The 23,428-nt window shown below is 40.1% G+C and overlaps 1 protein-coding gene across 1 annotated transcript in view; it reads right to left on the bottom strand.

Annotated features, from left to right (window-relative positions):
• Window positions 1–23,428, bottom strand: part of ZNF609 (zinc finger protein 609) — an 89,626-nt gene that overhangs the window by 51,755 nt on the left and 14,443 nt on the right. Inside the window, exon 2 of the mRNA XM_036278525.1 lies at window positions 20,802–21,027. Within this exon, the coding sequence (XP_036134418.1) occupies window positions 20,802–21,027 (226 nt within the window). The remainder of the gene's footprint in view (window positions 1–20,801; window positions 21,028–23,428) is intronic.

Below are 23,428 nucleotides of genomic sequence, written 5' to 3'. Positions count from 1 at the left end.
TCTCAGTACCTCAGAATGCGATCTTATTTAGAAACGGGTTCTTTACAGAGGCAATCAAGTTAAAATGAGGTCATTTAAGTGGGCTCTAATCCAATATGACTGGTATCCTATTAAAAAGGAGAAATTTGGACACAGTGACTGACACACACACAGACATGTGAAGGTACATAGGGAAAAGACAATCGTGTGACTGGAAGGATGGCATCTACAAGCCAAGGGATGCCAGGATTGCTGGCAAACACAGGAAGCTAGAAGAGGCAAGGAAGGATTCTCCCCTCAAACCATCATAGACAGCATAACTCTGCCAACACTGATTTCTCACTTCTAGCCTCCAAAACTGAGATAGTAAATTTGTTTTAAGCCACCTAGTGTTGGATACTTTTTTTTTATTTTTTATCCTCACCTGAGGACATTTTCCCATTTTTTGTTCAGATAGAGTGGGAGGGAGAGAGAGGAAGAGAGAGAGAGAGAGAAACATCAATGTGAAGGGACACATCGAGTGGCTGCCACCCCGCACGACCAGCCAGGGCCAGGGACAAACTGCAACCGAGGTACGTGCCCTTAGCGGGAACCGAACCCGGGTCTCTCCGGACCGCAGGCCGACGCTCTAACCGCTGAGCCAAACCGGCCAGGGCTTGGATACTTTTTATAGCAGCCTTTGAAAACTAATAACAGCTTCCAAAGCTGACTTAGTGTAGACTAAATCAGTCAGATTTTACCTTAAGTAGCCTTAGTGAATTACTGCTGCGAGCCAAGGAGATTACAGTGGTTCTCAAATAGGGTGGTGAAGAATAGTGGTTATGGCAGCAAAACAATTTCTAGGGGAGCTGTTTCACAATAAACATGCCCAAGCTCCATCCTGAGCCTGTTGATTCAGAATATGAAGAGTGGGGAATAGCTAACATGTATTTTAATTTTTTTTCCTTTACCGATTGATTGATTGATTGATTGATTGATTTTTATCCTCACCCGAGGACATTTTTCGATATTTTGTTCAGACAGAGTGGGAGGGAGAGAGAGAGAGAGAGAGAAACATCGATGTGAAAGGGACACATCGAGTGGCCGCCACCCACACGACCCAACCAGGGCTGGGGACAAACTGCAACCGATGTACATGCCCTTAGCGGGAACCAAACCCGGGTCTCTCCAGACCGCAGGCTGACGCTCTAACCACTGAGCAAAACTGGCCAGGGCTCCTTTACTGATTTTAGGGAGAGAGCAAGGGAGAGGGAGAGGGAGAAAGAGAGAAACACTGACTGGTGGCCTCCTGCATGCCCCTTACTGAGGATTTGGCCTACAACCCTGGCATGTGCCCTGACCAGGAATTAAACTGGTGACCTCTTGGTGCATGGGTCAATGCTCAACCACTGAGCCACACCAGCCGGGCACTAACATGTATTTTAAATAAGCTTCTCAAGTGATATCATTCATTGACTTGTTCTGATCCTTCATCTCTCCCCCAAATTAATTAACTAGCTTAAATAAAAAGAATAAAACTTTGGATCTTCCCCAAATTGATCTGTAGATTTAATGTAACCCCAACAAAAATCTCAGCAGGTTTTTTAAATCCTCACCCGAGGATATTTTTCTAATTCTCTTCAGATAGAGAGGGAGAGAGAGAGAAACATCGAAGTGAGATGGACATATCAGTTGGTTGCCTTCTGCATGACCCTGACCAAGGATGAGGACAAACCGCAACCGAGGTATGTGCCCTTGGCCAGAATCGAACCCGCAACTCATCAGTCCATGGGCTGACACTCTACCACTAAGTCAAACAGGCTAGGGCTCAGCAGGTTTTTAAAATAAAAATTTACCACCTGACCCTAAAATTTATATGGCAATGCAAAAGGCCAAGAATATTCAAAGCAATCTTGAAGTACAATAAAGCTGGAGGACTTACACTATTAGATATCAAGACTTAGAAAGCTATTGTTATTAAGACAATGTAATATTGACACAAGACTAGATAATTGGATGAAAGGAACAGAAGAGAGAGAGCCCAGAAATAAAACCACACACATGTCACTTGATTTATGACAAATGTGACAGTGTAGTGCAGTGGGGGAAAGCATGGTCTTTTCAATAAGGTGCTGGGTCAATTAGATATTCATATGAAAAAAACAGAATCTCAACTTCCAACTAGCACCCTAAACAAAAATCAATTTCACATAGATTGTAGATCCAAATATAAAAACCAATAAAGTTCTCAAAAAACAAACAAACAAACAAATAAAAACCCACAGAAAACTATCTTTATTATCTTGGGAAAGGCAAAATTTCCTTAAATAGGCGGGTCACAAAAAGCATTAACTATAAAAGAAAAACAATACACTAGATTTTATAAAGATGAAGAAATTCCATTCATGAAAAGGTACCACTAAGAGAAAAAAAAAAGATATGGAATAGAAAATGTGTATAATATATATATCTGATAAAGGATTTATAATCAGAATATACAAAGAACTACAAATCAGTAAGATAAAACATACAACCCAATCCAAAAATGGAGAAAAGATCTGAACATGCCGTTCATAAAAGAAGATTTCCCAATAAGCACATAAAAAGATGCTCAATTTCATAACTCTTCATGGAAATGCAAATTAATACCACAATGAGATATCATCACACAGCAACCAGAATGGCACAAATGAAAAAGACAAATAAGGTCAAGTGTTGCTAAGGCTGCAGAGCAACCAGGATTCTAATTGGAAGTAGGAGTATAAACTGATTCAGATACTTTGAAAAACTAGCAATATCTATTAAAGCTGATCATATGCCCTCCATATGACCTGGGAATCCCATTCCTAAGTATATCTAGAATAGAAATGTATTTACATGTAGTTCCCAAAAGACATGTAACAAGAGTTTTCACAGCAGCAATTTTCACAATAGTCCCAAACTGCAAACAACCCAAATACCCATCAACAACTTAATAGAAGTTCCTCCCTTATCCACCAGGGATACGCTCCAAGACCCCCAGTGGATGCCTGAAACTAAGAATAGTACAAAATCCTGTATATACTATATTTTTTCCTATACATATATACCTATAATAAAGTTTAATTTATAAATTAGGTATGGTAAGAGATTAATAACAAAAACTAATAAAATAGAATTATAACAATATACTATTATAAAAGTTATATGAATGTGGTCTTTCAAAATATCTTATTTCACTGACAGAAGATTCTTTTTTTTTTTTTAATCCTCACCTGAGGACATTTTTGCATTTATCTTCAGAGAGAGTGGGAGGGAGAGAGGTGGGAAAAGAGAGAGAGAAACATCGATGTGAGAGACCACCCACATGACCCCAACCGGGGCCTCAATCGAGGTACGTGCCCTTAGTGGGAACCAAACTCTCCGGTCCACAGGCCGAGGCTCTAACTGCTGAGCCAAACCGGCAAGGGCAGAAGATTCATTATTACTGTGGTTCTCAGCAACCTCAGCATAAGATTTTTCCTTTCTTATTACATTAAGAATTTCTAGCCCTGGCTGGTTTAGTTCAGCGGTTAAGAATGTCAGCCCAAGGACCAAAGAGTTGTGAGTTCGATATTGCTCAAGGGCAGAAACCTTGGTTGAGGTTCTATTCCCAGCCCTGGTTGAGGTCGTAGGAAGTCAACCAATTGCTGTATCTCTCTCACATTGATGTTTCTCTCTCTCTTTCCCTCCCTCCTCCTTCTATCTGAAAATCAATGGAAAAATATCCTCGGGTGAGGATTGAAAAAAAAAAAAGAAAAGAAAAAGAACTTACGCCTTTTCACTTAAAGGAAGCACTTTATGGCTTCTCTTTGGCATATAATAAATTACTAGCATTACTACTCTTGTGCTTTCGGGCCATTATTAAGTAAAATAAGGGTTACTTGAACAAGTACTGCTATACTGCCACAGTCGATCTGATAACTGAGACAACTACTAAATGACTAATGGGCAGATAGTGTATACAGTGTAAATATGCTGGAAAAAGGGGTAAGTCACATCCTGGGCAGGATGAAGCTGGATGGCACGAGATTTTATCACACTACTCAGAATGGCATATAATTTCAAACTTATGAATTGTTTATTTCTGGAATTATCTATTTAATATTTTCAGACCACAGTTAACCACTGAAAATGAAACTGTAGATAAGGGTGGGCTACTGTATTCACATAATAAAGTACTATAAAATAATGAGACCAAACAAAGTACAACTACATGCAACAAATATGGATGGATTTCACTGGCATATGTTGAACAGCTAGACATAAAAAAGCACATACTGTAATAATTCTATTTATGTCGTGTTCAAAATGGATAACACTAATCTATGATGTTAGCAGTTAGACTTGATTTTCTTGGGGGGAGGTTAGCTATTGGAGGGAGGTATGAAGGGGCTTCTGGTAATATTGCATTTCTTTATCTGGATGCTAGTACTACAAAGTGTCTTCACTTTGAAAATTCAGTGATCTTCATGCTTATGATTTGGTTACATATTTATACTTATATTATTGTTTAATAATATCTATTAACATAAAAACAAAAATATAAACTTTGGTTTTGTGACTCCTGGAGATCAGTGCCAGGATCAGCTGAGACGCAGGCTAGTTTTATACTTTAGGCACTCTGTCTAGTCTTCAGGGTAGCAGATCAGTCTCATATCTAATGCAATAGCACATAGGGGATGAGGGTGGAGAGTGGTTTCCCACTTGTTTCATCTGTTCTTTCTCTACACTAATTCTTAATTCCTGAAAAAAATTTTTTTTAAATATAATAATTCTAAGGAGCAGGCTAAAAGCTGAAAAGCAGAGGGGAGCTTAGTAAATGGAAGATCCACAGTATTTCAAATTGATTGAATGAAAGGGGAAATTTTTCAAAAGACGAGGATAATCAGAGTCAAATAAGGAGAAGGCAGGTTGTTCACAGAATTAGGGTTAAAAATTTCATTTGATTATGAGTTCAATGGGGGTAGAAAATTATTTGATAGTAGTCTTTTAGGATTTTAAAAGATATTCTAAAGAGAAAATAGAGGACAAGTTGTGGGAGGGAGACTACTCAATTTCTCATTACAGCCTTTTCGTCATAGAGCTTGTTGCTATGGAGAAAGCCATGAAGGCAGCAACTAAGGGAAATAAAGGATCTGGCAGAATAAGCACAGGGACAGTGGATTAAACAAAAATTTCCTGAGCAATTAGCAAGTAGCAGGGCCTATAAATGACACACTTTCCATTTTTTCCTAACCCCTACCCCTCTAAAAGTACATGGCTCTAGTTTGCCACTATAATTTAACTTAAATACAGAGAAGCCTGAGTAGGCCTAACAAAGCCCAAGCCTGGCAGAGGAAACATAAGGCCATTTAGCAATGAAGCCTCATGCCAGGGGGAATCAGCTACCTACCTACCCTATCCTGGGGAAATTATCTCTAGCTGCATAAATTATTAAGCTGATGTCCTATAATTTCTTTGTTCTGTAAAGCCTGAGGCAGCTGGGATAATGAAGTATCAGAATAGAAAACAACCTCTTGTTTCATAGAGTAGTCAGAGACAGAGAGAAGAAAAAGAGAGTCCGACTGTGTGTGTGTGTGTGTGTGTGTGTGAGAGTGAGAGAGAGAGAGAGAGAGAGAGAGAGAGAGAGAGAGTGTGTGTGTGTGTGTGTGTGTGTGTGTGTGTTAATTCTCACTGGTATCATTAAGAGGCAGCAGCAATGACCTGGGAGCAAAGCTCTGCCTGAACCAGTCTGAAACTACTGCTGTGGGAGAAAAGGCTATTTGCCAAGTTAGTTAATAGCTTCTGCCCATCATTGTTACAGCAGCTTTATCAACCAGAGCAGGGCCAGGCCCTGTTTTTAGCAGTGTAAGCACCGAGACCAGAGGGTTCAACAACATTTTCCAGCGGGATTTAAATATATGACAGTGGACAGATAACATAATCCACAACGGTATATAAACCTGTAACTGCCCTAAAGCATCCCCTAGGAGTAAGGTGTTAGGGGAAAGAATGTGTGGCTGTTGTTTGGGGTGGGGGAAGGGTGGGAGAAAGTAACTATTGATTTCCCTAATGTTTCCTTTGTGTGGCTGCTGTTGCCATGTGGTGGTCTGTTGCTATGAAGATTTGTGGTGCCAGACAATGGCTGCTAGGCTCTTTATGACTGTGCTGTTGGTAGAGAGGTTTCTGCGGAGCGTCAGGCTAGCAAGCAATTGGCTAAGCAGGGAGAAAGCTTGGTCACTGTGAACCATTTCTCTCCAGGTAAGTGCTGCCTAAGGCAAGACTGCGGTGAAGGGGTGTTAATTATAGCCAAGGTAAAACAAAAACCAGTAACAGTGTACCATCTTACAAATATCTAAAATTAGATATTTCACAGTTCACACACATACTTTCCTACATCACAATCACACAGAATGAACCAAGGGTAACTTCCAAGGTTACTATTCCCATGAAGAAAATGAATGGACAGCCCCTTCCTTTTAGTAAGAAAGATAAAGGCCCACAGCCAGGAACTGCAATCAGATGAGTATAAAGAATAGCTGAGGCAGGTTCTCAGTGGAGCTACCGCAGGCAAACTAACTTCCTGCTAAGCAAAACCACTGCCTATTACTCTGATAATGAAAAAACTGCAACCCACAGACCAAAGCACAGGGCTCAACCACAGAGCCTGAAGGAGGGCCAATGTTTTCTCAGGTAAAAGGAGCCATAGTACACAGAAATCACTCTGGGTCTGTGTAGATGTCAGCTATTTACCCATCCTCTTCATCTTCCCACACAATTACTCTTCTTTCCATCTCAGAGTACATATACACTTTTACAGTATACATAACTTAAAGATCATCCATCCCCTATGCTGTTCAAAAATGGTAAACCACTAGCTTCATGTGACTATTTAAATAAAATTTAAAATTCAATTCCTCAGTTCCATGTGCCACATTTCAGGTGCTCAATATCATGTGACTAAGTTACATTTTGGACAGCATATTTCTAAGACAAAAAGTTCTATTGGATATTGTAGATCTAGCCTAAGGCTCTCACCCCATTAAAAATCAAGGGCCAAGAGAAGTTAAGAGACCCAAAATCACACAGCTAGCTAAGTTAGTCTTTTCTAGAATCAACTCTCCTAGTTCACAGATAGTTGTTCTATACTACTCTGCCCTTTTAAGGCAGTTATTCCTTGACACAGTTCTCAGATGCTCCTAGTCGTTGGAATAAACATGCATACCCACATGTAGAGATGGGGATGCATAACCTGTTTGTTTGCTTGTGCATGTCTATGATAAAAGCTTTACCAAGAGCAAAAACTGAAAACTCCCTCCTCCCTACAAAATCATTAAGCTAGATTGTACACCAATGATGAACTCACAGAAAGAGAAACTAAAAAAACAATCCCATTTACCATCGTGCCAAAAAAATTAAGATACCTAGGAATAAACTTAACCAAAGAAGTAAAGAACCTATTTGCAGAAAACTACAGGACATTGAAAAAAGAAATAGAGGAAGATATAAAAAAGTGGAAGCACATACGTTGTTCATGGATTGGAAGAATTAACATCATTAAAATGTCCATACTACCCAAAGCAATCTATAGATTCAATGCAATCCCCATCAAAATACCAACGACATATTTCACAGAACTACAACAAATACTTCAAAAGTTCATATGGAACCAAAAAGTCCCCGAATAGCCACAGCAATTTTGAAAAAGAAGGATAAAGTAGGTGGGATCACAACACCAGATATCAGGTTATACTACAAAGCGACTGTAATCAAAACAGCCTGGTACTGGCACAAGAACAGGCATATAGACCAGTGGAACAGAACTGAAAACCCAGAAATGGACCCAAGGCAGTATGCTCAATTAATATTTGACAAAGGTGGCAAGAGCATACAGTGGAGTACAGATAGCCTCTTTATTAAATGTTGTTGGGAAAATTGGACAGCTACATGCAAAAAAATGAAACTAGACCATCAACTTACACCATACACAAGAATAAACTCAAAATGAATAAAAGACTTAAATGTGACCTGTGAATCCATTAAAATTCTAGAAGAAAATGTAGGCAACAAAATTGTGAACATCATACGCAGCAGAATTTTCACTAATACATCACCTAAGGCAACAGAAACAAAGGAAAAAATGAACACATGGGACTACATCAAACTAAAAAGCTTCTGCACAGCGAAAGATACAATCATCAAAATGGAAAGGCAACCCACTGTATGGGAGAACATCATTGCCAATGATATATCAGATAAGGGGTTAATTTCCAATATATAGAGAGTGCTCATACAACTCAACAAAAGGAAGACAAAGAACCCAATTAAAAAATGGGCAGAGGAGCTGAATAGACACCTCTCCAAACAAAACATACAAATGGCTAAGAGACATATGAAGAAATGCTCAACATCACTAATCATCAGAGAGATGCAAATTAAAACAACAATGAGGTATCACCTCACCCATGTCAGAATGGCTGCCATCAACAAATCATCAAACAAGTGTTGGCGAGGGTGTGGAGAAAAGGGGACTCTAATACACTGCTGGTGGGAATGCAGACTGGTGCAGCCACTATGGAAAACAATATGGTGTTACCGCAAAAAATTAAAAATTGAACTTCCATTTGACCCAGTGATCTCGCTTCTAGGAATATACCCTAAGAAGCCTGAAACACCAATCAGGAAGAATATATGTACCCCCATGTTCATAGCAGCACTATTTACAATAGCTATGATCTGGAAACAGCCCAAGTGTCCAACAGTAGACGAATGGATAAAAAAGCAGAGGTACATATACACAATGGAGTACTATGCAGTGGTAAGAAAGAAAGCTCTCTTATCCTTTGAGACGACATGGAGGGACCTGGAAAGTATTATCCTAAGTGAAATAAGCCAAGCAGAAAAAGACAAATACCTCATGATCTCACTTATATACGGAAAATAATGAACATAACAGTCTGAGGAATATGGTAGACCCAGAAACATGGAAGTAGGGCACAGACTGACATCCCTCAGAAGAGGGGGTGGGAGGAGCTAAACCACAGAACTTATATGCATGTATGCATGACCAATGGACATGGACAACAAAGCCGGGGACGGGGCGGGGGTGGGGTGGGAAGGGGGGTGCCAATGGAGTAAAAAAGGAGAAACATCTGTAACAAAAAAATAAATAAATAATTAAAAAAAAAATCATTAAGCTAGAAATTAGGTTCAGAAGATAGGCCAAGTTTATCACATAGCTTTTCATACCCTCTGGCATACAGGGGAGTTACACTCATTTCAGCTTCAAAAACATGGTCTTATAGCACTACAACTCCTGTCTTTCCGATATTCTGGTAAAAAAAGACCGGACTAATTTTAGAAATATTGTAAGAGGAATTTCTACATGGAGTGGTAGGATGAACCTCAATAAATTATTATTAAACTTTTTTTGGTAGAGGAATCCTCTTCAAATATAATTTGCAAAGGAGCCTAACAGAAATCACCCAAAAGTAGAAAGAACTGCTCTGAGTTGCATCTGGTGGGGATGCAGAGGTTGGGGCTGGGGCCTGCCACTTGGCGCCCCTCACTCTCTATGACTGCTTGTGAAGTTCCTCCATGCTCAAGTTCCTTTAACTTCAAACCATTTTCTTTGAAAAGATCTGAAGGCCCTCTCTCTTTCATAATTTTAAATGACTGGTAGTGGAAGCCACAGTTTAAAAAAAAGAAATAAAGTAAAATACAAAGTCACTCATTTTTAGTTAAAACTGAGCAAATGAATCCAAGAGAGGTTACCCAAAAAATTATCATTTTTACCTACATGCTTGAAACATGTGGGAACAAGGCACAGTCAATTTTATTAATCAAATATTTACTAATTATTTTACTTTTTGTGTAAAGACTTAACTAGTCAAACTAATCCCTGGGGAAATAAAATGATATATAAAATGCAATTCCCTGCCTCAGCCATCTTAGAGTCTAATAAAGGAGAAAACAGGAATTCTAGGAGGAAACAAATAAGGACTAGCTTCTATTTATGTCACTGTAATCCTACAAGGAGAGGAGGAAAAAGGTGGTGTAAAAAAAATGTTAAAAAAATAATGGCCAAAGACTCCCAAAATTTGAATAAAAAATAAGAGACAAATTTACATACTCAAAAGCTAAGTGAACCTTCAAATACGCTAAACCCCCCAAAATCCATGAGACACACCTAATAAAAATACTGAAAATGACAGAAATCAACCAGGGGGAAATGACAATATGTACAATTTAAGAGATTAACATGCTCTAAAAGGATTACTAAAAATGATTCTTCAGACAGAAGGAAAATAGAGGAACAAAGAACAACAGGAATGAAGGAAGAACAACGGAAATGTTAAGTATATGGGTAAATATAATAAATTACTCTCCTGAGTTCATCCAAGTATATATGATGACTAAAAGGAAAATTTTTTTTAAAAAAGCTGTTTGATGGCATTTTCAGTGTATTTGATACAATACATAAGACCAGGTGTTTGCAAATTTTTTCAGTAAAAGACCAGATAGTAAATATTGTTGGCTTTGCTGGTGATATGGTCTCTGCCTACTCTGTCACTTTAGTGCAAAAGTAGCTGAAAATACATGAAATGAAATGTGGGTGAGTTCTAATAAAATTTTATGTATGGACATTGAAATTTGAATTTCATATAATTTCATGTCACACAATACTCTTTTTTTATTTTTCAGTTACAGTTTACTTTCAATATTATTTTGTGTTGATTTCAAGTGTACACAATATACACAATATCTTGTATTGATTTTCCCCCAACCATTAAAAAACACTGCCTGTTTTTGTATGGTCTATAGGACAAATAAAAAACATGCAATGACCTGGCTGGTGTGGCTCAGTGGATTGAGCATCATCCCATGGACTCTCTGAGAGGTCCCAGTTAGATTCCCAGTCAGGGCACATGCCCAGTAGGGGACATGAAGGAGGCAGCCAATGGATGTTTCTATCTCTCTCCACCTTCCTTTCTCTTTCTAAAAAAAAAAAAAGAGTCTACAAAAACATATTAAAAAAAAAAACATGCAATGGGTGTAAGACAAAACATAAAGAAGGGAGGGTAAAGGGACTTATATGGTGGTATGATTTCTACATTCTATTAGTTTTAAGTAGACTGTGAAAAGTTAAATATATATATATATATATTCTATATTATATTAAATATATAAATATTTTAAAAAATGTGTATATATGTGTGTGTGTGTATATATATATATATATGTTATATATATATATTACAATCCCTAGAGCAACCACTAAAGAACAATACCAATAGGTGATGCATTAAGAGCCAAAGATAACTAGGGAGGTTTGAGCCTAGAAAACTGGTAGGATAGTAATGTAGGTGATGAAGGTAGCTGTAATGAGAAATAGAGAAGACAGAAAGAGAACTAAAATTTCAGGAGAGACAATTGTTCTTTTTTAGACATTTTCAATTTAAGAAATCAGCTTCTGCTGATGTTCAAGTCAAGCAGTATGAAAAGGGATTAGGCAAAGGTCAGGTTTAGAGATAAAGTTTTGGGGATTGTTCATGTAAGGGAGACAGCTGAAGCTATGAATATATAAGATTGTACTTATTAAAAGAAGGTTGCCGAAGTAACAACTTTTGGGAGTTATGATCTATGAAGTTTATGCAGAGAAGAGTGCCCAATTGCTTCCTATTTTTCCTTGGTATGAACCTCTATTTTGCTGGGGAAACAAATGTATCCAGCTAAGAAGTTTCATTTCCTTGCTTTCCTTGCAGAAAGGGTAGGCAATGTGATGTAAGCAGAAGTATGGCTTCTGGGAAAGCTTGTCAAAGGAAAATATTAGGTGGGAGGCAAATGCTGTTTTACCCTTCTCCAGGTTGTAAAGTAAATGTGATGGCTAGAGCTACATTAGCAATTTTGCAATAAAAAATTAACTTGAAGGAACCCGGAACATTGACTGCATTGCAAAGCCCTCATACTAGCCCTAGATTTCCTACCTTCAGAATTATTTTACATTAAATCATTATTACTTAATTTTCTTTCCCCGTAGCCAAATCCTGTTCTTAACTCAATGTTTCCTCAATTTTCCCCACTATGGCATACATAGTAAATGAAAAATATATTGTGGATAGGGCTCCCGGTCTGAGGGGAAAGGGAGTGGGGCACCAGCTGCTATAAGCCTCACCTAGAGGCCAACAGGACAGAACTGATCACATTTCAGCACCCTAAAACCCATTAAGAATTTTGAGAAATGAGATTTAGGGAAGTGTAGTACAACAAAGGCAAGAGAGGAAAGTTTTAAGAATAAAGAAATAGTACAGCTTCTAAAAGTCTAGAATGGGCTAAGAAAAGACCTTAGTAAAACTGATGATCATTGGTATGAGAAATGGTTCAGTCAAATAGTGGCAGAAGAAATCTGATGGCAAGATGTTACATGATAGTGGGCAAGTAAACAGAGACTGAAAACAGCAATAGCAAGTAGTGAAGAAAAGGAGGGAGGTCAGTAGTTCAAAGGAGTAGCAAGGATGAAGAGAATATTTTCATTGTAAGAAAAGTGCTGCAGAGGGCAAAGAATTACTAGAAGGGGAAAGAATAAAGAAGAAGAAAGAATAAAATTCATGGTAAAGTCTCAAAGAGTCTTCAGAATAAGGAGAGAAAAAGAAAATAATAGGATAAGAAAATACATTTGAAGAGAGAAGGGAAGCTGGGGGATTTAGGTTGGTATCTTTGATCTTAGTTTACGAGCATTAAGAGAGAAAGAATTGGGCTAAGAATCTTGACAATAAAATAAGTATTGGGGAATGTGAATGTAATCAGGAGATGAAGGGATTGCTAAGCAGTAGTGTGAGCTCAGCTTAAGTCAACTAGCTGACAAATGGCTGGGTTTTGTGAGTTCTTCCACTTGTTAGTCTAGGATGATGAGCTGAAAAATGGAGGTAAAGATTTCTTGAATTTGAGACTGGCAAGGTGAATAGATTAATTTTTCTGATGAGGCAATTCTATTGAACAAATATATAATAAAATTTCATTGGTATTAATGTTTTTCAGTTTTCATTCTCATGACTAGTATGCAAAATTGTTCATTTTCAAGATGCCAGTCAACTAGTACTGGATCCATGATGATTCCAAGTCACAGGTTCTTATAACTTAAAAGCTGAATAGGTCCTCATATGTCACTAGTTCAAGAGATGAGGTAACTAACTAGGGCCCAAACAAGTTAAGAAACTTGCCCAAGGTCACAACTCTTGATGTTCACTTCTAATGCTTTTTGCACTATATTACAAAATTCTTCCAGAAAGCACATCTGCCAACAAAAAATACATCAATAGTGATGGCCTCCCACTTAGTGCTGTGGTCTAAAAAGGTAAACCTATAGCATCCCCTGGAATTCTTATTTAAAGTCAGCCTTACCTTTCTTTTAAAACACCATAGAAGCTAGTAAGCAATTTTGCCTCAGTAAAAGTATATGGTCTGCCTTAAGACTTCTTATACATTGTTGCTTCCAGGATCCTGGGTTAAGGTAAGCCTTGTGCACCAGAAACAGACTTGGGACCAGTTATCTGAATTTGAAAGTGTGGTGGGACAAAGAAAAATCAGGTGGAATCAGACCTCTACATAAGTGCTAAGCATAAGTCTCAAAAAGCCAAGCAAATAATTCCAGGTTACATTTGGGTCTTCTTAAATAGTCCTAAGGTTGAGCCTAGTTGAAGATCTTTGTAGTGCTGGCTGAATTACAAGCAGCCTAAAATGAGATGGGATCTGCAGGAATTTCAAAATGCCTCTAAGGCAAGGTTTACAGAAAGAGGTAGGGAAAAAAGAAGCAACACTGTAGTACAGGTAAGCAAAGACACAAGAAAGAATTGAGGCCACGTTCCTTACAACCTGATCCTTACAACCTGTTCTCAGCAAGGTGGCTCAGTTCTACAAGGACCTGAGGGTCCTCTGTTCCCCCTCACGGGCCAAGCATTCACAGCTTCCCTCTAAGCTGTAAGAGTTTTTCCATTTGAAGATAGTACTTCGCTGGGAAGAGAGTCAGAAATACAAAGAGTTGGGTAGAAAAACAAAAAGCCTAGAAAGCCAGAAAATTTTTTTTTAAAAGTTCTTATTAACCCGAGGACCTACTCAGTACACTATAGCTAGATCTTACAGATCTGCAGAGAATGGTCTTTGCAGGAAATCTGTTACTTTAAGATGAGAAGGAATATGAACCAACTCTGATCCCAATTCAACCTTTTGCCAACTGACAGCTCAGGTGAATGTCCTCTGAAATGGCCATAAAGCACAGCAGAGTATATAATTGCAGAATAGTTCTCTTTCCCTTGGGATTAAAAAAAAAGAAAGAAAGAAAGAAAAAAATGTACTAAACCCTGAAACACATATGGTAAATGGGGGAAAAAATATATTAAAAATAGAATGAAATAACCCAGCTGGTGTAGCTCAATGGTTGAGCATCGACCCATGCACCAAGAGGTCGCCAGTTCGATTCCCAGTCATGGCACATGCCCAGGTTGTGGGCCAAATCCCCAGTGGGGGGCATGCAGGAGGTGGCCCATCAGTGTTTTCTCTCATCGATGTTTCTCTCTCTCTCTACTTCTCCCTTCATCTCTCTCTAAAAATCAATAAAGATAAAAAAAAAAAAAAAGTAGAAATGTCTTAAAGATTTAGTTAAATAAATGAGAGTGGCCCTGGCTGGTTTGGCTCAGTGGTTGGAGCATCGGCCCGTGGACCAGAGAGGCCTGGGTTCGGTTCCCACTAAGGGCACATACCTCGGTTGCAGTTTGTCCCTGGCCCCAGTTGGGGTTGTGTGGGTGGCAATCAGTCAATGTGTCTCTCTCACATCAATGTTTCTCTCTCTCTCTCTCTCTCTTCCCCTTCTCTCCCTCCCACTCTATCCGAAGATAAATGCAAAAATGTCCTCGGGCGAGGATAAAAAAAAATAATAATAAATGAGAGTGATTCAAACCTGGTGCAAGTTGTATTTATTCTGAGTTTCAGAGAAGGTGGATAATTTTGGAAAGTATTTGACATGGCTTCTAAGTTCAAATAATATTATAGTATTTATCAGATATACATTAACATAGATCCAGAAATGACAATGATATAGATGCAAGCATTTATTCATTCAAATAAATATTTTTGAGAGCTTACTACAGGTGTTAGGTGTTGGGGATACAAGTCCTTCAGCTCAAAGAACTTCTAAAATAGTAGAAGAAATACACATTAATAGTTCCCTATTAACAGTGGTCTCGCTTAAGATTTCTAAGCTTTATGACAGTGTGAAAGCCATATACATTCGGTAGAAACCATACTTTGAATTTTGATCTTTTCCTGGGCTAGTGACATGTATGATACTCTTTTGTGATGCTGGGCAGCAGCAGCAGCAGCAAGATGATTTTGCCTAACTATAGGCTAATGTAAGTGTTCTGAGCATGTTTAAGGTAGGCTAGACTAAGCTACGATGCTTGGTAGGGTAAGTGTTAAATGTAAAAATATCCACTTATAATTATTTTCAACTTATGATGGGTTTATTAAGATGTAAGTTGAGGAGCATCTATACATACAAAATTGCAAATTGGGATGAGCGCTGTGAAATAAAATACAGACTGTGTTAAAAGTGTGTATCGGGGGAACTTGGTAATAGGCTGCCAGTAACAATCAGTGAGTTTTTCTGAGCAAATAATTTCTTAAAAAAATAAAAATTCTGGAGACGTCCGGTCAAGATGGCGGCGTAGGTAAACATGGTATCGCGCCCTCCCACAACCACATCAAAATTCCAACTAAACTACAGAACAACCATCGTTCAAAACCGCCTGAAATCGGGCTGAATGGAAGTCCTACAACTACGAAATTAAAGCAGCAGCCACATCGAGACTGGTAGGAGGGGTGGAGGAGTGATGGGCTGGTCCCACAGCCATGTGTGGCGGATAAAAATCCGGAGGATAGCCCTGGCCAGTTTGGCTCAGCGGTTAGAGCATCGGCCTGAGGTCCAGAGAGACCCGAGTTCAGTTTCCGCTAAGGACACGTACCTTGATTGAAGTTTGTCCCCAGCCCTGATTGGGTTGTGCAGGTGGCAGCCACTTGATGTGTCCCTTTCACGTCGATGTTTCTCTCTCTCTCTCTCTCTCTCTCTTCCTCCCAATCTATTTGAACAAAAAAAAAAATGAAAAAAATGTCCTCGGGTGAGGATAAAAAAAGTCCAGAGGACACCTCGGCTGGGAAGGTCCTCCCTGAGGACTGAGGGGTCCCGTCCCACACCAGGCGCACCACTCAGGGTTCCAGTGCCAGGAAGAGAATCCCCATAACTTCTGGTTGGAAAAACCAGCGGAAACTGAGGCTCAGGGAGGCTGAGGCAGCTAGAGCTCCAGGCAGCTCCTTAAAGGGCCCACGCACAGACTTACTCAGACTCTCTCCCTCTAAGCTTGGAGGGGAGGCAGCTCGAGGGGCGCCAGAGACATACAGGGAAGAACTGAGCTGTTTGGCACTGGAGCAAGGGTTGGAGAGGGGGCTTTCTCTGGGACAAACATGCTGTCAGAGGCCTTTGTTCCTTTGGTGAGCCCTTCCTGGGGCGGCAGACAGTTGCCAAATCTGGGATTCCAGCAACCTGGCTCACACTGGTAGCTCTGCCCTGGTGATTCCCTGAGGCCCCGCCCCACCCAACTTTCAGGCCCACCTAAGCTCTTGTTAGTTACTTAACCATAGGATTGGCCTGTCTTGGATCCTGCTTCAGGTTTTCCTAAATTCTTTTTTATTTATTTATTTTTTTATCCTTACCCGAGGACATTTTTCCATTTTTTGTTCAGGTAAAGTGGGAGGGAGAGAGAGGAACAGAGAGAGAGAGAGTGAAACATCGACGTGAAAGGGACACATCGAGTGGCTGCCACCCCCACGACCAACCAGGGCCGGGGACAAACCGCAACCGAGGTACATGCCCTTAGCAGGAACCGAACCCGGGTCCCTCTGGACTGCCGGCCGATGCTCTAACCGCTGAGCCAAACCGACCAGGGCAGGTTTTCCTAAATTCTTTCAAACAAGCAGCATCGGGTCTCAGATAGCCGCCATACTTCTCGTTAAGCAATACATAGAAACAAACACAGGGAGGCAGCCAAAATGAGGAGACAAAGAAACAGGTCCCAAATGAAAGAACAGAACAAAATCCCAAGAAAAGAACTAAGCAAAATGGAGATAAGCAACCTAACAGATGCTGAATTCAAAATACTGCTTATAAGGATGCTCAATGAACTTAGTGAGAACCTCAGTGAACTTAGTGAGGGCCTCAAGAGCACAAAAAAGGACCAGTCAGAAATGATGGATGCACAGTCAGAAATGAAGGAGGCATTAAATGAAATAAAAAATAATTTACACATATTCAACAATAGAGTACGTAAATCCAAGAAACAAACCATTGATTTGGAATATAATGAAGCAAAAAACGCCCAATCAGAACAGCAAAAAGAAAAAAGAATCCAAAAAAATGAGGATAGTGTAAGGAGCCTCTGGGACAACTTCAAGCGTGCCAACATTCGCATCTCGGGGGTGCCAGAAGGAGAAGGGAGAACAAGAAATTGAAAACCTGTTTGAAACAATAATAGCAGAAAACTTTCCTAACTTGGTGAAGAAAACAGACATACAAGTCCAGGAAGCACAGAGAGTCCCAAACAAGATGAACCCAAAGAGGCCCACACCAAGACACATCATCATCAAAATGCAAAAGGTTCAAGACAAAGAGAGAATCTTAAAAGCAGCAAGAGAAAAGCGGTTAGTTACCTACAAGGGAGTTCCCATAAGGCTGTCAGCTGATTTCTCAAAAGAAACTTTGCAGCCCAGAAGGGAGTGGCAAGAAATATTCAGAGTGATGAAAAGCAAGAACCTACAACCACAATTACTCTATCCTGCAAAGCTGTCATTTAGAATCGATGGCCATATAAAGAGTTCCCCAGACATGAAAAAGTTGAAGGAGTTCATCACCACCAAACTGTTATTGTATGAAATGATGAAGGGTCTTTTTGAAGAAAAAGATAAAATATATAAACAAACAAAATGGCAATGAATGCATATCTATTGACAATGGAATCTGAAAATGAGGTGAACAGGCAGAGCAGAGGCATTCTCATAGAGAACATTTTGTTGGTTGCCAGATGGGAGGGGGTTTGGGGGAATGGGTGAAAAAGGTGAAGGGGTGAAGAAGTACAAATTCATTGCTAGACTGACAAACCTCAAAGGGAAAGGGGTTGGGGGGTGGGAAGAAATAAACCAAAGAATTTAAATACATAACCAGTGGACACAGACAATAGTGTGGGAAAAGGCGGGAGTGGGGAGGAGGGGGTCAATGGGGGAAAAATGAGGAACATCTGTAATACATTCAACAAAAAAGATTAAAAAACAAACAAACAAACAAAAAATAACTGCTAACATCCCCCTGGCAGGGAGGGAGAAAAGAGATCCTCAGATAAAAAGGTATCCACTAATCTCAGGAGATTAAAAGGTGAGCCTTACTCTCTTACAAAGTTTTCACAGGTGCACATACACAAAAAGCATCTCATCCTTGGAGAAAAGTCACCAAAATAAAGATGTATAACCCTGGCTGGTTTGGCCCAGCAATTAGAGCATCGGTCCGAGGACCAAGGGTCATGGGTTCGATTCCCAGTCAAGGGCACGTATCTGGGTTGCAGGTTTAATCCCCTCCCCCAGTCGGGGTCATGCAGGAGGCAACTAATTGATGTCTCTCTCACCTCCATGTTCCCCACTCCCCAAACTCCCTTCCACTCTATCTAAATATTAATGGAAAAATATCCTCAGGTGATGATTAAAAAAAAATAATAATAAAGATGGATAGAATAAATAGGCAGGAAATTGATGTCTTCTATCTTTAATATATTGAGGCAACAGTCCCTGGAAGGTTGCTTGGTGGCACAGAACGGTGGGGTCTGGATATGTTTATCACTCCAACAGACACTCTGGCTGTTGAGATGTTTGGCCATAGGCAGATGACATTTTAAAAATCAGAGATAGAAACTTGTGATTTCCAGACTGTATATTGTATACACATATCCAGAGTCAATCTCTAGGGTCAAACTCTATCTACTGTCTATGCATCAGTTTCTAACACAATAGGAATTTTTTCATTATTGTCTCAGGCACACAATGAAACCTCATCAGTAATGTTATTTTATTTTATTTTTTTTATCCTCACCCTAGGATATTTTTCCATTTTTTTGTACAGATAGAGTGGGAGGGAGAGAGAGGAAGGGAGAGAGAGAGAGAAACATCGACGTGAAGGGACACATCGAGTGGCTGCCACCTGCACGACCAACCAGGGCTGGGGACAAACTGCAACCGAAGTACGTGCCCTTAGCGGGAACCGAACCCGGGTCTCTCCGGACCGCAGGCCGACGCTCTAACCGCTGAGCCAAACTGGCCAGGGCCAGTAATGTTATTTTAGAAGCTGAAGCTTTACTATATAACTACTGATGAGAGAGCCAAGAACACTTCTTAATCTATATCACATCATCACCAACTGCATGGTAGACTTTAAATAAATACTGAACCACAACAAACTATTCAGAGGAAAGACTTTTAGCAGAATGACCAGAATGAAACGCCTGAATTTCCATAGGCGGCCTGACAAGAAAGCTTATGATAATCAGAGATAATGAGCTGTGTTCCTCTGGGCCTCTAAAACTCCTCAGAGTGGGGATGCTTTTAAAGTCTGGTTATTGATGCAGAGTCCTGAGGGGACTCTGAGGCTCAGCCTTTCTAACCACACATACTTTGACAAGGACTTGGATTTTTTAATAAAAAGAATGTATTTGCTGAAATCAGATTGCCACAGATGGTACAAAGGGATCTGAAATACCTGATAAGTCTCTTTGCACTCCTATTTTTTCAGGTTTAGTAAAACAAAAGAGATCCTATTCTCAAGGGCAAATGGAACATATAAGTCTGGATGGTGGCCTTGGGCAGCAGCACCTTACAGTGAGCCAAATACTTAGTGAATACCTGAAAACAAGACCATGTAAACATTTCCCTGTTGCCTAGGCCTATAAAATCTGTACTGACCAGATGCATGAAGTGGTGTGGGTGGCTGGGCAATGAGGCAACCAGTGGGAAGGAACTGGCTGCACCTCCAGGTGTTAAAAAACGGTAAGAGCTGCACATTTAATGAGCCAACATTAAGTCAACTTAGAGTTTTCCATTTCCTGCCCTGGCCGGTTTGGCACAGTGGTTAGAGCATTGGCCTGCGGTCCAGAGAGACCCAGGTTCGGTTCCCGCAAAGGGCATGTAACTTGGTTGCAGTTTGTCCCTGGCCCTGGTTGGGTCGTGCGGGTGGCAGACACTTGATGTGTTCCTTTCACATCGATGTTTCTCTCTCTCTCTCTCTTCCTCTCTCTCCCTCCCACTCTATCTGAACAAAAAATGAAAAAATGTCCTTGGGTGAGGATAAAAAAAAAAAAAAAAAAGAGTTTTCCATTTCTTTGACTCCCACAGCTACTCTTTTATTACTTTTTCTCTTTAAGCCTGACCCAAAGTTCATTTATTAGAATTCTTCCATATAGAATGATAGAGGTATGGAGAGTATAGAAACAGTTTGAATTACCTGGCCAGCACCTATCAAATGACTTAAAGTACCAGGGCTAACATTGTTGAAGAGCTATGAAGGGAATATAATTAAAACGGATAATCTCTAGAAGCTGGGAGATTGTACTAAGAAGTTTACTGTAATCCTCTAGGTAGGTATCACCAGCAGACTACAGTAGCTTGGGACTCCTAATAAATACTTGGTGTGATTTACAACATAAACCCCTGCTGAAAGAAACAGGTTGAGGAGGGGTGGGAAAGCCACAAGTAGCACTTACCATCTTCTGTTTCCTGCCACACGATGCCCTCGAGGTTGACGCTTGTCCCGGGTTCACAGGGGCCCAGGCACTCAGGCTCGGTGGCTAGAGCCACATCACATGTGTTGACCCCGACTGATCGGGTACGAACCATGATCTGCTCACAGGGAGATGAGATGTCATTACTGACCACTGGTACCAAAAGGTGTAGCGGCAGCACTGCTGGTGTGGAGACAGGGGACTCCATCTGTGGGGGTAAAGAAAGTAGCAGCTGAGTTGCAGGAAGAACATTTAGAGGAAATACAGTCTCTGTATTTAATCTAGTCCTACATCTTTTCCTGCCAGAGTGCAGAGGACTCTAAATATAAGACTTTGGTCTTTCAAGTTCTAGCTCTTGATACCGCTACAAATCTAGCAGTTTAGATGAGTGCACCCTGTGCTAGGAGAAGCTGTATTTCTTATTAACAATTTTTCTCATAAACTGCTTGGCTAAAAGTATAAAAAGAAATCTTGTCTCATTTCTCTGGTGAAAGAGAATCAGAGCCAGTTTTCAGTAGTAACAGAGCACAAAGACTGATGAGAAAGAAAAGGACCAGTTTCTAAGCCATGATCTACTGCTGCCACTATGCTTCCCAACAGTCTATCACTCAACAAATCATACATTAACCAGCTATAAAATTCAAGAATACAGGCGGGGATAAAGACAGAGAGAATATCCAGATCCTAGGAATGCCACTTCAAGAAGACTGGAGCTCTAATTCATCTTTAGCTAGAAGGAAGTCTTCTTAAAATTATATAGGTGAGCTGGGAGTTTCCATTATAACAGCAAAGAGTTAATTAGAATGACATTTTGGAATGTGAATCTAACACCAAATTTATCTGAAAGAAACAGGAGGTGTTGTTACTACCCAGAAGCCAGTCCACAGCAATCTCCTGAAGTTGATTACACACACACACACACACACACACACACACACACACACACAGCTGAACATAAGGACCAACAATCTACCTCCAAATCTAGAACCTCTCACAAAAACACGATTACTTAAATTCTAAGAAAAATGCAAAACATCAAGATTTGCAAAACATCTAGAGTTAAAAGAAAAGTTATGATAAAGAGGGCAATAATCCCTTAATTCGTTAAATACTAGCATTTATCAGGCTGACAAAGTACCAACTTCGAGTCTACAGTGCCCAAACTCTAATTGAACATAGTCTTGCATATGCAAAGGCACTCAATACACACTGACTAATGTGGTATGATAGCAATCAGTAGACTTAGAAAATGACAGGGACCCTTTTCCCCTGTCAAAGACATTTTAGTCCAGGTTGCAGACTTTTATTCAGAGAGAGCCACACAAAGAACCCATAATACAATCTGCTGGACAGCTCTGCAACAGAACTCTGGTTCTAGAATAGTTTACTATATGACCACTGCTCTACCTATAATCCACCTTCTTCTTTTTTAAAATATGTTTTTACTAATGTTTTAGAGAGAGAGAGAGAGAGAGGAAAGGAGAGATAGAAACCTCAGTGTGAGAGAGAAACATAGATAGGCTGCCTCCTGCATACCCCCTGCTGGGGACTGAACCTGAAACCTGGGCACGTGCTCTGCTGGGAATTGAACCAGGACCTCTCAGTCCATGGGATGACGCTCAATCCACTGAGCCACACCAGCCAGGGTCTACCTCCTCCTTCTTAACACTGACATTTGGATATTGCATCCATTCTCTGAAGTCAGCTCTGACATCTTGGCTTATAAATCACTGCTATTTGTGGATCATCACTGTCAGAGTCCATAGACTGCTAAAACACTGATTCTGATTAATTCTGGTCCCTGAAAGCTGCTAAAACATTATCCTTATATGTTTGCCGTTACATATACCTACCTTGTACTTCCCTAACACCGCCTTTTGCATAAAATGAAATGAAAGGGACGCCTGTATAATGAATCTTCTGTATGATGGTAAATGCCAAAAGGCATTTTTGTTCTCTTTGCACTCTTGAAAATCAGGCATTCGTAATTTAATTTGGTAACCTTCTTGGGATGTGATACATCCTTGAAAGACCCTTTAACATTTCCATGCACTGACTTGAAGGTAGAAATAAAAAGCAAACTAGACTCCCTACTACTCCTATGTAGTGCTAGAATCTGACTCTAATCCTTAAGCCCTTTCAGGAATGCTACAAGAAGGTGGCTCATAACTCTTTGGAAAGAAAGCTTCCTGATGCCCTGGCGAGTTTGGTTCAGCGATTGAGCATCGGCCTGCGGACCAGAGAGTCCTGGGTTCGGTTCCCGCTAGGGGTACATACCACAAAAAAAAAAAAAAAGAAAGAAAGTTTCCTGAGGAGTTTGCTCTTGAAGGTTACTAGAAAGGGGGAAATTAGAGACAGAGTATACAGATCATCTTTACTCTTGGCCTTACTTCTGTTTCTGTTCTTTCTCTTGGGGAAGAACTGAGACAGAAGTAATTCTGCCATCAGGATGTGCATATCCTTTGCTTAGAGTTTGTTCCCTTTTCTATACCTTTCTTCTACTAGCAAGAGAAATTCCTACAAGATCCTCTTTCTGGGACACACAGATTGACCTAAACCTTTTAGGTCAGTCCTGTGTATTTTCTGATTGCCTCACTGAGCATGTCCTG

This window comes from Molossus molossus, unplaced genomic scaffold, assembly GCF_014108415.1.
Source record: "Molossus molossus isolate mMolMol1 unplaced genomic scaffold, mMolMol1.p scaffold_m16_p_1, whole genome shotgun sequence".
In the NCBI taxonomy this organism is placed as follows: domain Eukaryota; kingdom Metazoa; phylum Chordata; class Mammalia; order Chiroptera; family Molossidae; genus Molossus; species Molossus molossus.
The sequence above is the reverse complement of the archived record's forward strand: the minus strand, read 5'-3'. Positions and strand labels throughout refer to the sequence as shown.